Genomic DNA, 14,171 nt, shown 5'->3' with positions numbered 1-14,171 from the left:
ACCTGAGTTCAAAACACACAGGGCTGCATGGGAGCATTGCCTGTGTCAGAGTTTGAGACTGAAGCTGTCCCATTGAGGTATTTCACAGGTCTGCCTTAGGAGCCTATAAGGCTTCCAGTAGCATTCCCAAACTGATATCCTGTCCAAACTTTGAGGTGCCACACAGCTCCCTGTGGCAGCAGGACCAGACCAACTGCCTGGCTTCCAACCATTAGTGCCTACAAATGCCTTCCTGCTATCCCTTCTCCATCCATGACCCAGTGATGGGCTCCTCCATGGCCCCCTCCTGCCACCCCACCCCAGAAGCCCATCTTTTTCCACTCCCATGAAGCCCTGCCAGCACCTACACATGTTCTTCAGCAGCAAAACACCTTTTCTAGGTCTCCATCATTTACTTGATAACCAAGACACTTCTGAATTCAGGCATGAAAAATGATCAGGGAATTTGAAGCTGTCAAAGCAAGACAGAGCCCTTCACAACTTCTGAATGCATCCATGGGGACAGTGCATATTGACATGCTAATACAAATGAAGAAAAAATTAGAGATATAGGAAAAAAAAGCAACTCAGTGAAATCCTACTAGATATACTGAATGTATACCTCCAGGAAAAATTAACTCTTGAACAAAATGTGCTATGATAACACACTATTTCTATAATTTTAGAGTAAATCTATATTTTATCAGAGCAATCTGTGTTAGTCTGGTATATTAAGGCATGCATTAATTGTGAATTTGGAGTGCAGCGACAATAGTTTCAGTTTCCAGATTGATCAGTTTCTGTCAAAATAGTATTTTTGGACAGAAACTCAAAGCACCAAAACCTTAAAACAAAGATGTGAATGAATCAATGAATACCTGCAGAATAAATGCTGAAAGAGCAAATTCAATACTATAGAAACATGCAAATTTCTTCATAATTTCACATTTCACAAAAACATTTCAGAAATTCCATCCATTTCAAACAAGTTTGGAGCCCACCACCTGATGAGATGAGGTCAAGCCTCCCTTCTTTTTATGTGAACAGAGTTCATGAAGAAAAGGAAAGAGACTTGGGGAAATATTTACATGATTAATATGTATACTTGGATCAAGCATTAATACATAATGTCTTCTGATCTTCAGTGACACGATCTTTCATGCAAAAAAATCAAGTCATCTGCTAACATGTCATGTCTTCAAAAACATAAATATTAATGCAGAATTCAGTGCATTTCAAAACTCATTGTTTTGATTGGAATGTGAAGAATAAGTGAGCCAGAAGTGAATTAAAGCTAATTATAGTAACTAATTGCCATAATGTTGTGGGAAAATGCAGACCCTAGTTCTTGCTTGAGGTCGGAAGACATACAGAAGCAACTTGGTATTTTATAGCTGTAGTAATTTAGAAGAAACTGAGAAGAACAGAAATTACCCTTCTTGACAGAGTTAATGAAAGGCTGCTGTTTGAATTTGAGGAATTTTAAGAAGTTTTGTCTGTACTCTTCAAATCAAGTATGTTTAAAACCTGCAAGATCTTTTTCATTATAAAGCATTAGCCTAATTACAGTAAAGGTAGGTTACCTTTACTGCATCCTGACATGCTTGATTTTCATGAGCAGGCATCTAGGCAGCTGAGACTCCCTGCCTTTGAGAATGAAAGGTTAGCCTAGCTTGTCAAAAAAAAGGAATATAATGAAGAAAATATGCCCATCTCTGTACATATTTTCAATCCAAATGGCCCTTGTGGCAGCAGAAAAGTTCAGAGCCCATTTGAACCAGCAGAAAGAGGAGGAAAGACAGAGCAGCTCCTGAGCCTGCCTGACACAGCAAATATCACTTCCACCCTTCTCATGCTACAGTGGCATCTAGAATATCAGGTCTTAGAAAGTATTAACTGTCTAAAGAGGCATTAGTATTGTCTGCTCCAAAATCAGAGTTTTTGGAAGACACCCAGTTCAACGGCAGCAGCCTGCTTGCCTTTCAAATAATTCCAGCTATGCACAGGGAAAAAGCATTGTGGCTTTGGGTGCACTTTTAACAGTACATGCTGGACACTGAGAGCACTGCAGCTTTTGGAGAGAACTCCAGAGAGGATTCAGGTCTCCTGCTCAGAGGGAGTTCTGCTCACACAAACAGTTGGGGACAGGAGTCCTAAACCTCACTGGTTAAATTTGCACAGAACTTAACCCACTAGTCTCTCCCTTCAGCATTAATGGTAGCAAAGCAGGGAATATTTAGTTTTATTGTGCAATAATTTTGACTGAGAGTAATGGAACTAAAACAAATTTTCTTCCCTGATGTTGCTCATTTTTTCTGTTTTGCAGACTATATTCTGTCTTGTCCATTAGTGTTCCAGGGTATGGATTGTTTACTGCAAGGTATATCCCTCTACTGATAGGATTTTGTGCAGTGATTTGACTTTTTGGCCTTCTGCATCACCGTAAGAAACAAATACAGACTCTGACATTACTCAGTGCCAAGTTATTGTACTGATATTTTAGCAGGAATAAGTGAAACTTCATGAGAACAGCATGAACATCTGATGCCTCTCAAAGCTTCAGTGCCCAACAAATCATCACCTTCTGCAGACAAAAACCTCTTCTGATGTTTCTCTGCCACTGCCTTGGAGCCTGCTCCGAAACTGTAAATTGTGCAAAGAGTAATATTTGATCTCACCCGAATTGCTTTGTCCACTGCAATTAAGGAAGTGCCAAGTATTGTCTTCAATGGTATTTGTTGCCCTATGTTTTCATTATGCAAACTTTCTACTGTGCATGGTGGCTTTGCCTTTGGCAGGGAAGATGGAATAGCTAATTGAGAATAACATTTGTTGTTATTTGGCCCTGTTGTCTCTAGCAACAACTGAAAAAAATAATTTCTGTCACTCAAACAATCCCAGTGAGGCTCAGTTGGAATCCATTAAAAATAATTAAAAAAATAATCACACAATCCTTCCATTAAATTATTGAGACTATTCTCTCTATAGGATTTGGGTTTTACTTGTAATACAAAGGAAGAGATCATAGCTTAAGAATTCCAGAGTTAGCAAAAGAATTAAAATAAAAGGGAGAAAGACTTAGGAAAGTTCTCTTGGAGATCGCTGTTTAAAAACAATCACATCACCAGCTTTAAATACAAAAATTAAAATAAAAGCCATGGCAGAGTAAAGGAAGGATAGACAGATAAAAAACCAAGGTCACGGTTAACAGGTAATAGGTCACCATAAGCTGCAGCTTCCAGGGGTCCAGAAGATACTGGGAACTTGCAAACAGCACTCCAAAAGAAGTAGCAAATTTAAAGCTTTATCCAGTGTTATTACCTGCTTTTCCTGAACACAACATAAAATCCCAAACACATTAACTTACTACCTTTATGACTTATGTTAATGTGTAATATAGTGACATAATGAAAGGTAACAGGAGTCAAAGAGAAAAGGACAGGTCCCATTTGTGTACACAACACAAGCAACCCCCATGCTCACCAACACCAGCTTATCATTCCCAGGAAGGATAAATCCCAACACCAGGCACCTTGGATCTGCAGTGAGGGGATAACTTGTTAAGGACCTTGACGTATATCCCCTTCAAAAGGGACACACACACAATGATACCACCACAGTGCAACTCTCTGGCCTGTAGCTCAGGCCACAAGAAGGGTAACACCACAGCATCCACCAGAAGCAGAGTTTGCAAAACCAGCTTGAAGTCACTATTAAGTCTGTACTCAGGAAATTTTTATATAAGGAAGAGATGAAACAAGGAGACTTAGAAAGAACTACATTTATTTTTGTTTACAGCAGATATCATAAATAAAGCTAAACAATTTTCACTGTGTGCAAAATACAGAGTTTCCATGTGAAAATTTAAATACAGAGTTAAAAACTATTTAATAAAAATATTCAGTTAAGATTATAAAGTAAAATAAAGACAGAAGATTTAGGAGGAGAAGGACAGAATCCTCACTGGGCAGGAACAGCAAGGAAGACTGCAACAGAGAGTAAAAAACACAGCAATGGGAAGTGGTTTGAAATGGCAGACCTTTATGTCACAACCTTCATATTAAAGCATGCTGAGCTTTTAACAACACACTGTAGCCTTGAAATACATAGGAAGTCACAACCCAGCCATCTGTGCAGGCAGCTACCCTTAAAATACAGAGAGGTTTCTGTGTGGGCACAGCACCGGGACTTTCCAAGCCATCAAATGTTTTTAGGATACCCACACAAACCAATACTATCAGCTGAGTCACACACACACAGAGGTCAGTAAGGTTTCAGCTTCTTCTGAAAATGACTCCTAAGATTAATTCCCAGAAGCCCTTCCCTTTGAAAGGCAGGAACAACTGGGTCAGGACCACATCAGCCAGACCCTGGGCACTTGCTGGTCTGACTGAGCCCTTAGTTCTTGTTTGTTCTTCTAGATTATCAATTTCAGATTATGCACAAACTAATGTATTTTATTACATAAAAATAATTGCATCAATTTGTCACGGAGAATAGTGGCAATGTCTCGTGCAGCAAGACAAATCCATTCGTCAAAGTGCCAAATGAGGCCTAGTTACTTAGTTAATAAAACAATTCAATCCAAAACACACTGGTTATATAAACTTGGCATTTGATATTTCAGCCTGAGAACTGCATGCATGTTTACTGCTATTAGGCCTGTCTACAATGTCACTTGAGGTGGAAGACTGAAATTTGCATCACTTTAGCTCCTTTTTCTACAGAAAAATATTTTTTATACCATACTTTTCCAGTATGAAAGCAGAGGAATGCTCAGACAGCCCCACAGTGCTCAGACAATGCTTGTCCATTGCATGTTTGATCTCAGTGGAAATAGGTGCTCATGCTAACCGGAAGAGTCAGCTTATTTTAAATCTTTTCTTCAATTCTTTGAAAGAAATAGAGCTTTAACTACCTCTTTCAAGAAACTATTTACTTGCCTAACTTAACTTAAAGGCATAGTGAAGCAAACATGCACAGACACAGAGAGAAACACATTCCCTACAAAGAGTGCAGACATTACCTTTTCTAGAACCATGAACTCAGCAACAGGTTAAATGATCATGCCAAAGCTCCATTAATATACCAGACACACACAGTTTGCTCCAGAAGTTGTTTTAAAAAAAACAAACCATAAAATGCTGTCAAATGACAGTGTTAGTCACACACAATTTTGGAACTGGCAAGCAGAAAAAATTCACCTGAGAGCAGAAAGGCTTCAGCCAGTGAGCGGGTGCAGCACCGGAATGTTGAATCGGACTACAAGCAATGAGGGAGAGGGACAGAGAAGACAGCAGGGAAGAAAACACAGAACTTAACTTGGTTACATAGGAAAGCCTCAGGAAGATTACACAGGTGCAAAGTAGAATTGGCCAAAACAAAACTGCCCCTTTTTTCACTAAATTATGAATGAGGACAAACAGGTATGAATTTTACTAGCAGAATATTAAGATGAAAAAGTGAAAAAAAAATCTAGCAGTTAGATTGATACCAATAAAATAACCCTTCCAACAGAATCACCTGCAAAACTCCAGTGGAATATGCAGTTTCCTCAGGAAAACATTTTCATTATGCAACTTCCTGAATTGTGTTGTGAAAATGTAGGGATTTTATTTCCCATTATATAAATCTATACAAAACCAGTACAATATTTTATTTTTTTAATCTGATTTTTAAACTTTCTACTAGTAAGATTCATTTGCTTTAAGTTCATTGGCCAGAGATTTTCAAGTTTCTTAATACACCACCATTTTCTGTAAGTTTACCATTACACTCTGCTGAAAAAGCAGAAAACTTCCTGTAGTAAACAGTAGGAGAAAACTTCAGGAAAAAGCCTTCCTAAAGACTCTGCTGAAATCAAAATTGATGGCAACCCAAGTTTTAAAACTTTACTATTTAGCAGTTGACTGTGTTGTAGGAATAACATGGTAAATTGCACTGCAGATTTCCTCCTTTTTAGGATGAAACAACTACTATCATTAGCAAATAATTAAAAATAATACAGTGTATCAAAGTAGGATTTTTTCCAATGCTATAAAAAGGTGCAGACAGATTTCTTTACATATATACAGATGCCCACCATGTTACTATAATTATTGCTGTGTCCAGTCAATGCTCTAGCAAAATTTGGCTGAATACATGTTTGAGCATTTATGGCAATTTATTTCAAAGAAATGCTACCATATATCTAAACAATTTTCTCAAACACTTTTTCAAGTTCTGCAATATACTTAACAATTTTTTTCCGCAAATACATAACCACTCTAAAATGTGAAAACCTGTATCTTCATAGTTTAAAGAAAGTCAAACTATCTAGAAGAAAGATCCAGTTTGTCATTTATTTTAAACAGAAGACACATTGCCTTTGAATACGTAAGAGGCAAAATAATTCAAATCATCTTGTCCCACATCATATTGAAAGCAAAACCCCCAAAACCTGCCAGGCCATAAGCAGCACAGTCATTTGAGAACACTGGAAGGTGATCCTCAACTTCAGTACTAACTGAAATGCAACAGTATTTCCTATTGTTTATGCCACATTCTTTTGGCTCCAAATAAATGCTACAGGTGCTTTCAATTTTAAGCTACATGTATTGCCATGTTTATGTTTTTACTTATTTCTCAGTTAACTTCTGAATCTAAACATATAAGTATTTGAGAGGCAGGGAGTATGCTTACCTCACTGGCTAACTAGGCTGAAAGTAACCAGAATTGGAATGCCAGTATGTCCTTGCTGTTTAAAATAGATTATTTAATCTGTCTAAACACCTTCTGATTAAGGTAGACCTCATTGAGAGACCTGAGAAGTAAGTCAGGTCTAATTACACTACCAGTTCCTTTGACTTAGAATTTCAATCAAGCCTTCACTCAACCAACATTTGCTCTTCAAATTTATTTAAAAACTTTAAATTAATTAGTAGAACAGATAATACCCACTATTAACAAAGGGTATCTATCACATCTAAGCAAAATAAAAGGCATGACTAGGAGCAATGGGAATTATGTACATGATTTTTTTAAAAAACATATCCATGCAAGTTATAAACCTCATAACCCAAAGCAAAGATGAAAGCAAGAAAAAACCAACAAACAAGCTACGCGCCATATTCAGGTTTCAAAACCCAGTCATTTGTCAGAAACATTCCCCAAACGTCTGAAAGAACACATGTTCTTTCTTGGTCTAACAAAAAAAAAAAAGAAGAAAAAAAAGTTGGGGGGGGTTGGTAGGCAAGGAGAGAAATGGTTTTGAAAAGCACCATCTTCCCCAATGGTCTGATCACAGAACAAAACAGAGGAAAAAAATAACATACAAAATATCCTTCATCTGTCTTCATGTTCTGGAAATGTGTTTGGACACTGTCCTTCATGCTCTAACATTTTATGTTGAAAATTTTGACTGTACCTCGTTTATATCAGAAGGAATCCAACGTTCACTGAAGTCATGTATGAAATTGCATAAAAAGTAGAAAAAAATCAAAACAACTCCAAAACCAAACATCCTCCTTCAAGAAAATAGTCAGGCTGTTCATTTTGAAAATCTGAAAGGCACAACTCAGCAAGACATGTAGAAGAATTCAAACCCTACAGAATCTTTTCACCCATTCAAGCACATTTTCAAGTGATAGCTCTGCTTCCCGGTACATGTGAGCAAGTACCTCTAGAAGAGCACAGAGGAGTGGCACACCAAGGCTCAAGAGTTCGTACAAGTAGGTATAGTTATATGCATTGTCCCTGAAATGAAGATTTGTAGCGTGCAGAAAACCATGCATCCAGTTAGATAGGCGTCTGGGAATGTCAAGCAGATCCCTTGTCACCCGCAGGGGCCAGCTTAGCGTGCCCCTAAAGAAGGAAGGCAGGATACCTGGGGACCTGTCCTCTGGACTGCTAGCAGCTGACAAAGTGCTTTCTGTGGTGGTCTCGAGGGGGTTGGATTCCACTTTCTTCCATGCTTCTGTTGCCTCCTTATATAAAGCATAAAAAAATAAAAGAGTTAAATATGCTTCTAAGGTAAGTCCAGTTTCTGCTGGACTGTCTTCAAGGCTTTATGTATATTTGCATTTCCAATTGCTCTTAAGTTCAACTATCACTCTTAAGTTCAAGTTTGCTTAGGCAAAGCTAAATTCTGTTAAGAAGCAGATTATAAACATGCCAAACTCACAGAATTAGGAGGTTTATATTTTAGCACCGATTTTACTACTTCTGCACATTAGGTAGAAAGGATCCCCCCCAACTATCTCACCCTGCTCCAGATAAAGCTGCCTCAACATTTTCTGCATTAGCAATATAATCAATACCTACCTTTCCTTGGATCTGTAATGTTGCTCTTCTTTTTCTGTGTTTTGTACTGATTTTGCAGTGTGTAAAATGAGGTTTACAGTAAAATTTACCTACAAGATGGAAAAAATAAATTATATGACATGTTATCTATATGTATATGGACTGAAAACTCACTGTTGCATCTAAAAAAGTAATGAATGGTTGTGCAGCAAAAGGAACGGGAAACTTGGCACTGACTCTGACTGGGTTTCTTCTACAGTACACAGCTTTGTATGTTAGTTCAGTATTGCAAGGTCATTTATCTACCACTTGGGTGTAAGATTAATAAATCACCAAAAACCAAGATCCCGTAACTACAAAGTCACAAACCAACACAAGATATCAAGGAAAAAAGAAAAAAGTTAAACAATCAGCTCAAAAAGTCTTTGCAGATTCTCTGGATAGAAAAAGAACCACCTTTGACCTTGAGTCTTTAATCCTTTTGCAGAAGGAGATCAGGTTAATACTGTGATCTACTCAAATAATTTGGAAGTGGCAAGGGAATTTCAATTCAGTTTGATAATTCCTCCCTAAATTAAAAAAAAAAAAAAAGAAGGAAAAAAGGCAAAAAGTGGGCTCTACGTGGGATTGAGTGCCCCAAAACTGAACCTCCTGCAGCCTGGAATAAATTACACTGTCTTAGCCAGTCCTACTGCTTTCAATCCCTGAGCCACAACATCTTAAAAGAAATAACCTATATTCCCTCCATCCATGTAAATCTGCCACTATTATGCCTTATCCTTACAGATCACATTATTTAATGGCCAGTTATAAACGAGAGATAAGAATAACTCTGTATTGTTGGAGGAAAAGCACCATCTCTACTTTGACCTGTGATTGGACAAAGTGCATTTTGGTCACTCAGCTTATTTTCCACTGAGGATTTCCTCATTTAAAGCTCAGGTCTGTCATAACTCAATTCTTTTGAAAGACTACAACTGCAAGTACAAGGACTCAAAGATCAGTATGGACACTAACAAGACACTTGGCAGACCTCCTCCTGACCGACCTACTGGGCCAGATCTTTCTCTCTAGTTCCATTAAATGCATCAATACTTAAGACATTTCAAAACGTTCTTAAATAGCTCCTATATTACCTTCTTCAACATCAAAGGCATAAATTCCTAAACGGAGTGTTGTAGAACATATTTCACACTTGAAGCACTCCCTGTGAAAGAAGTGGCCTTCTGCACTCAGCCGCTCCATAACATAGACCCGTTTCTTGCAGAAATAACAAATGTCACTCCCCCCCACAGACTGAGGGAATTCTTTTCGCAGAGAACTCTGTTAAAAGATGAAAACAGAAAAGCACATAAAGCCGTGGCGGTACACCCAGATGTAAATTCTTATTAAAGGGGCAGCTCCTTTAGCTGCTTGAAGTGTTGCACAGCACCCTCCACACACAATTACAAGAGGTGTCACCTTTTTGTAATACTCATTTGTTGCAGTTCTGTAGGTTTATGCAGCAACTAATAAATCAGGCATCATAGGGACTTTAAGGGGTGACTTATGCTGGACTTGCATCCAATTTCCCTCTGGAAGTTCACTGACATTTTGTGATCACTCATACAAGGACAGCACCACCCCCAGATGCTCAGTGGCCACCCTGCACTGCCCTGGCTCAGAGTCCCATGGCCGTGGGCACTGGCCTTGCCCAAATGAAGGTGAAGGCAGATCTCACCAGCCTCAAAAACAGACACATTTGGAGCCAAGAAAACAGACACACTGAAGGCTCAGTTCATACACACTTCAGAGGAGAACATCGACTTGTGCTTTAAGGTCCGGGAAGAAAAGCTGACAAGTCTGCAACCCTGGTGTCCAAGCTACCACTCACATCTCCTCAGATGTTCTTCCCCTCTTAGCCATGTTCCTCCTGAGACTACAACCCAAGCTGGGGCTTGTTGGTTTTAGAAATCAATTTGTTTCCTACCACAGACATTCAGAACATTTTTAACACACTGGATTTTAAAATATGAATCCATTATTAACAACCTGAAACTATTTCGAAAGTGTTGAAATTAGGATGGTAATTAACATTCTTTAATTGCTACAAATCTCATCCTCTCTTGGATACACACTCAAAAGGTACAGAAAAATAAATTTTTAATGGATTAGATGCAACTGGGCTTCCCTCTTCTTATTAGAGGCAGGCACGAGGCTGTTACTTTGCATTATTGTATTTTGGTTGGTTACAGGTCAGTACAAATGCACATGCTGGATTCATCACCATCTTACTCCCCTTCCACCATCCCTGCTGCCACAGGAGAGGTACCACACGTGGGATGGAGGAGGCACAGGCTTGGCGGAGTCCAGGCACATTCAGACAGCACCACACAGTTAACTCATCTTTAATTTGCCACCAAAAGGCAGCCTTGGAACAATTTTTTAATGTGGAGTGTAAGTCACAATTGTCATTGTCACATTATCTTGCATTTGAAATGGAGAATCCTGCTCCAAAATCTGCCATTAGCAATCCATTCTGCTGTGATAGACCATTTCAGAGCACAGAATTTTCCAAACAAACAGCCATGCGAGTGGAAAAACACATTTTTACGTGTGCTTCTAAAAATACAGTGTTAATAGAACGTATAGTTACAACGCAGTAGAAGTAACTGAGTTTAGTGCTGGCGGGTAAGTGTCATAACTACAACACAACACCTTACTTTGCTTCCCAATACCTGACAGCTCTGAGCAGTGGAGGCAGCAGATGGAGAGTGAGGAATGGGGTGAGAACCTGCAGCTCTGTCCAGAGATCGCTTCTGAATTCAACACAGAAGAGTGTCAGCATTGACAAACAGCCCTCTCCGAGATGAGGCACGGTGATTCAGCATTTGTGTGTTAAAAATAGCTGCGTAAACATGTGCTACACAAAACTTTCTTCAGAAGCCACCCTGATTAATAATTGTCTTCTGTTACTAATTCTACAGTAATTACACTTAATAAAAGCCTCCTGAAGGTTTAATTCATACAGTCAAGTAATAAAAATATAAATAGAAGACACAGTGAGCAGGATTTCCAGCACATTCACACATAAGCATATTTTGCCAATATGCACCTGATTCCTTAATAAGTGTTAGACTAAAGCCTTTCATAACTCTTAAGGTGCTCCACAACCAGGGTCTTAAGTCAGAATGACATTCTGGAAACACTGCTCTTAAAGTCAAGTTATTGTTTCTTTGTGGGTTTAGTCTTACCAGTTCAAGCTGTGGCTTGGGTCTGTGATCATTCACATATAGATTTACAAGAACTTCAGCCACAGCTCCAATTGCACGTGAGACTTTTCCTACAGTCATCTAACCAGAAAGGGGGAGAAGATGAAGAATAGAAGGAAGAGCTTCAGTTATCTTTGAAAGATAATTTAAGAAACAAAAGGACAAGACTGATTTGAAAACATGCAAACATTGATAAAGGGAGGCAGGAGAAAGAGCAGAGGGAAAGCCTAGCAGAGCACAAGCATGTTCATGCGTGACCAGTGTGGTCCACCTGGTGCCACAGAAGGCTTCTGTGCAGCCCACAGACTTCTCTCAGTCTCCAGATGGTGGAGAAATAGCTGGGGGGAGCAAATGCTGCTCCTGCAAAACAAGGCCTCCCACTGTGTCCATGGAAGGCTGAGCTGGGATCTACTGCCTAGTTGGACATTCTGGCAGATTAAAAGAACTCCTATTGTTCACTTCAGCTTCTTGGGACTTTGTTGTATTTCAGAATAGGGGTGGAACTAAACTTTACACTACCAACACACAAATGGTGGCATTTTAGGGCGCATTCTAGGAGAACATGTGTGTCAAGTGCCCACACAGAAATGTTTGGTTGATGCTCACAGAGCTCCCACTCGCCCTTTCGCCAGGGACTCAATGCCAGGGAAAACTGGAGAAACTACGCTCATGAAAGGAAGACATCTCCTTTAACCTGCTTCATCACATTGTACAGCCATGAATGTTAGGCTGTTTCTAACCAAATTTATCAATTAGGCCTGCAAGGTAATTCCTCAGGCTGTGACCCCAAACACACTGTAGACAGACCACTGACTGCATGGTCCAGGTCCCCCTGCCAAAACACATGCCCAGGGACTAGAAAAGAAGGAAGTTGTGTGTGCATGAGTGGCAGCAGGTAGGTAGGTGCTCTAGTCCTCTGCTTCTGGAAAAAAAAGACTGTGAAGACTTCATAGATTTATAGAAATATTTTTTTATCCCAAACTGAATTTCCTGTAGTGATTTTGATTTTAGCTTTGTAGTCAATGTAAAATCCCACAAACTCTCTGGTACCAAATGCAGCAAGGACCATACTGGTATAGGCAGGGATCTGACACTGCTTCTGAAGTCAAGCCATTGTTTCTCCCTTGAGAATCCATGATCTCATATCTTACACTACATTTGTCTCCCACAGAGCCCAAATATTAAGTAAGTTCCACTCTCCTCAGTGCAATGATTTGTCTACTGCCACCACACCAACTCTTACTTAGTGGGAAGGTTTTGAAATATCAGAAAGTTACCATGAAGAAAGGAGACAAACATAAATGCAGCGGTATTTGGAATACTTTAAAATGATTTTAAAGTATATTCTAGCAAGTTTAAAAACAAGGATAATGTATTGTGGATGTGCTTTCAGAAATTAAGATGGATAAAAATATTCCTGGTAATTAAAAAAAATCAAGGGAACATTTCCAACCCCTCACAACTTCTCTTATCTTTTGAGAGTTCCCTCATAATTAACTCAATATCCAGGCAGATAAAAAATACATATGTTAAGATGACAAAGACCACTTAAGGGACAAATCTCTGTACTGTTTGGTTTTGTTAAATATACAAAAACTTAAATATTACTCAGTGTCTGCACAACTTGTGGGTAACAACTGCAAAGTAGACTGGTAATTACATACTACAATGCTGTCCTAAGTAGTACATCAAATCATAAAACAATAAGAGAAGTGCTTCTTGCCACTACAGGAAAACTACATTCCTTTGGATTGTTTAACATCATGGAAATAAAAAATCTTCCTCCCCAAATTCTGCACCTCTGAATATACTGAGCAATTTCTAGGCCATGTACAACTTCTTACTTAAAAGGTCCAAGGTAAAAGTCATAGTCATAGTCAGTTAAAGCAGAAAGTTTACCTTGAACTAACTAAATGATAGGCCAATCAGTTAAAAAACAAGGCAGTGCTTAAAGTGCAAGTAGTTGAATTTAAAGAAAAGTATCCTTGAGCTTGAACTACACCTTGAAATTCATCAGGTTGGCTGATTTGTTCTCCACCCAGTGAAACAATCTATGCCAACGTTAAAGTAGTCAAAATAAGAAAATTGCATGTTTCTACATACTTTAAAAATATTCTTAAAAGGAAACATTCTTGTAATGAATGTGAATTCTTCAATTTAATTTAGCAACCATGCCCTTACAACTATGCTATAACCTTCGGTCAGCTCTGAATTGCTCAGGCAAGAGATGATGATCGTTGTATGCCCCTTCCAACTGAACTATTCTGTTCTGTTCAAATGCCACTCACGTCACAAAACAGATGTATCAGGGCAGAATGAGAATCCTGCAGGGCAGCCCCATGAGCATCTGCCACCACCAGAAATGTGAGAATGCTGCCCTGCAAGGCTCATGTCTCCTGCCCTTGTACAACAACAGCACAGCCACCCCTCTGTGTCTTCTCTAAACCTCACTTGGCTTATGGACAAGGATTTCAATAACATCCTCATCCCATTTTATTGTCTAAGTGTAATAAACTCCAACTGCCGGAGAGGGTCTGACCCCAAACCTACACACATTTCTTTAGAGAACCTGTCAGCTCTCACACGGCTTAGGTTTGGTCAACAGCACACAGATCTCTGCTTGCCTGGTGCTGCCCAAGTACCCTACAAACAGTATCCACA

General features: G+C 39.1%; 1 protein-coding gene across 4 annotated transcripts in view; it reads right to left on the bottom strand.

The window, feature by feature from the left end:
- Nucleotides 1-14,171, bottom strand: part of MICAL2 (microtubule associated monooxygenase, calponin and LIM domain containing 2) — a 128,102-nt gene that overhangs the window by 45,549 nt on the left and 68,382 nt on the right. For 2 of the 4 annotated variants that reach the window (XM_071558987.1, XM_071558988.1), the window contains exons 17-19: nucleotides 9,396-9,582; nucleotides 8,281-8,369; nucleotides 7,844-7,943 (exon numbers count right to left, since the gene is read on the bottom strand). In XM_071558987.1, the coding sequence (XP_071415088.1) occupies nucleotides 7,844-7,943; nucleotides 8,281-8,369; nucleotides 9,396-9,582 (376 nt within the window). Of the gene's footprint in view, nucleotides 1-3,751; nucleotides 3,966-7,843; nucleotides 7,944-8,280; nucleotides 8,370-9,395; nucleotides 9,583-10,961; nucleotides 11,058-11,492; nucleotides 11,592-14,171 lie in introns of those variants that run through there. The other 2 variants (XM_071558990.1, XM_071558989.1) reach the window with 2 other exon arrangements.

The sequence above is a fragment of the Pithys albifrons genome, chromosome 6 (genome assembly GCF_047495875.1).
Source record: "Pithys albifrons albifrons isolate INPA30051 chromosome 6, PitAlb_v1, whole genome shotgun sequence".
Lineage (NCBI taxonomy): Eukaryota > Metazoa > Chordata > Aves > Passeriformes > Thamnophilidae > Pithys > Pithys albifrons.
This window is presented reverse-complemented; position numbering and strand designations above follow the sequence as displayed.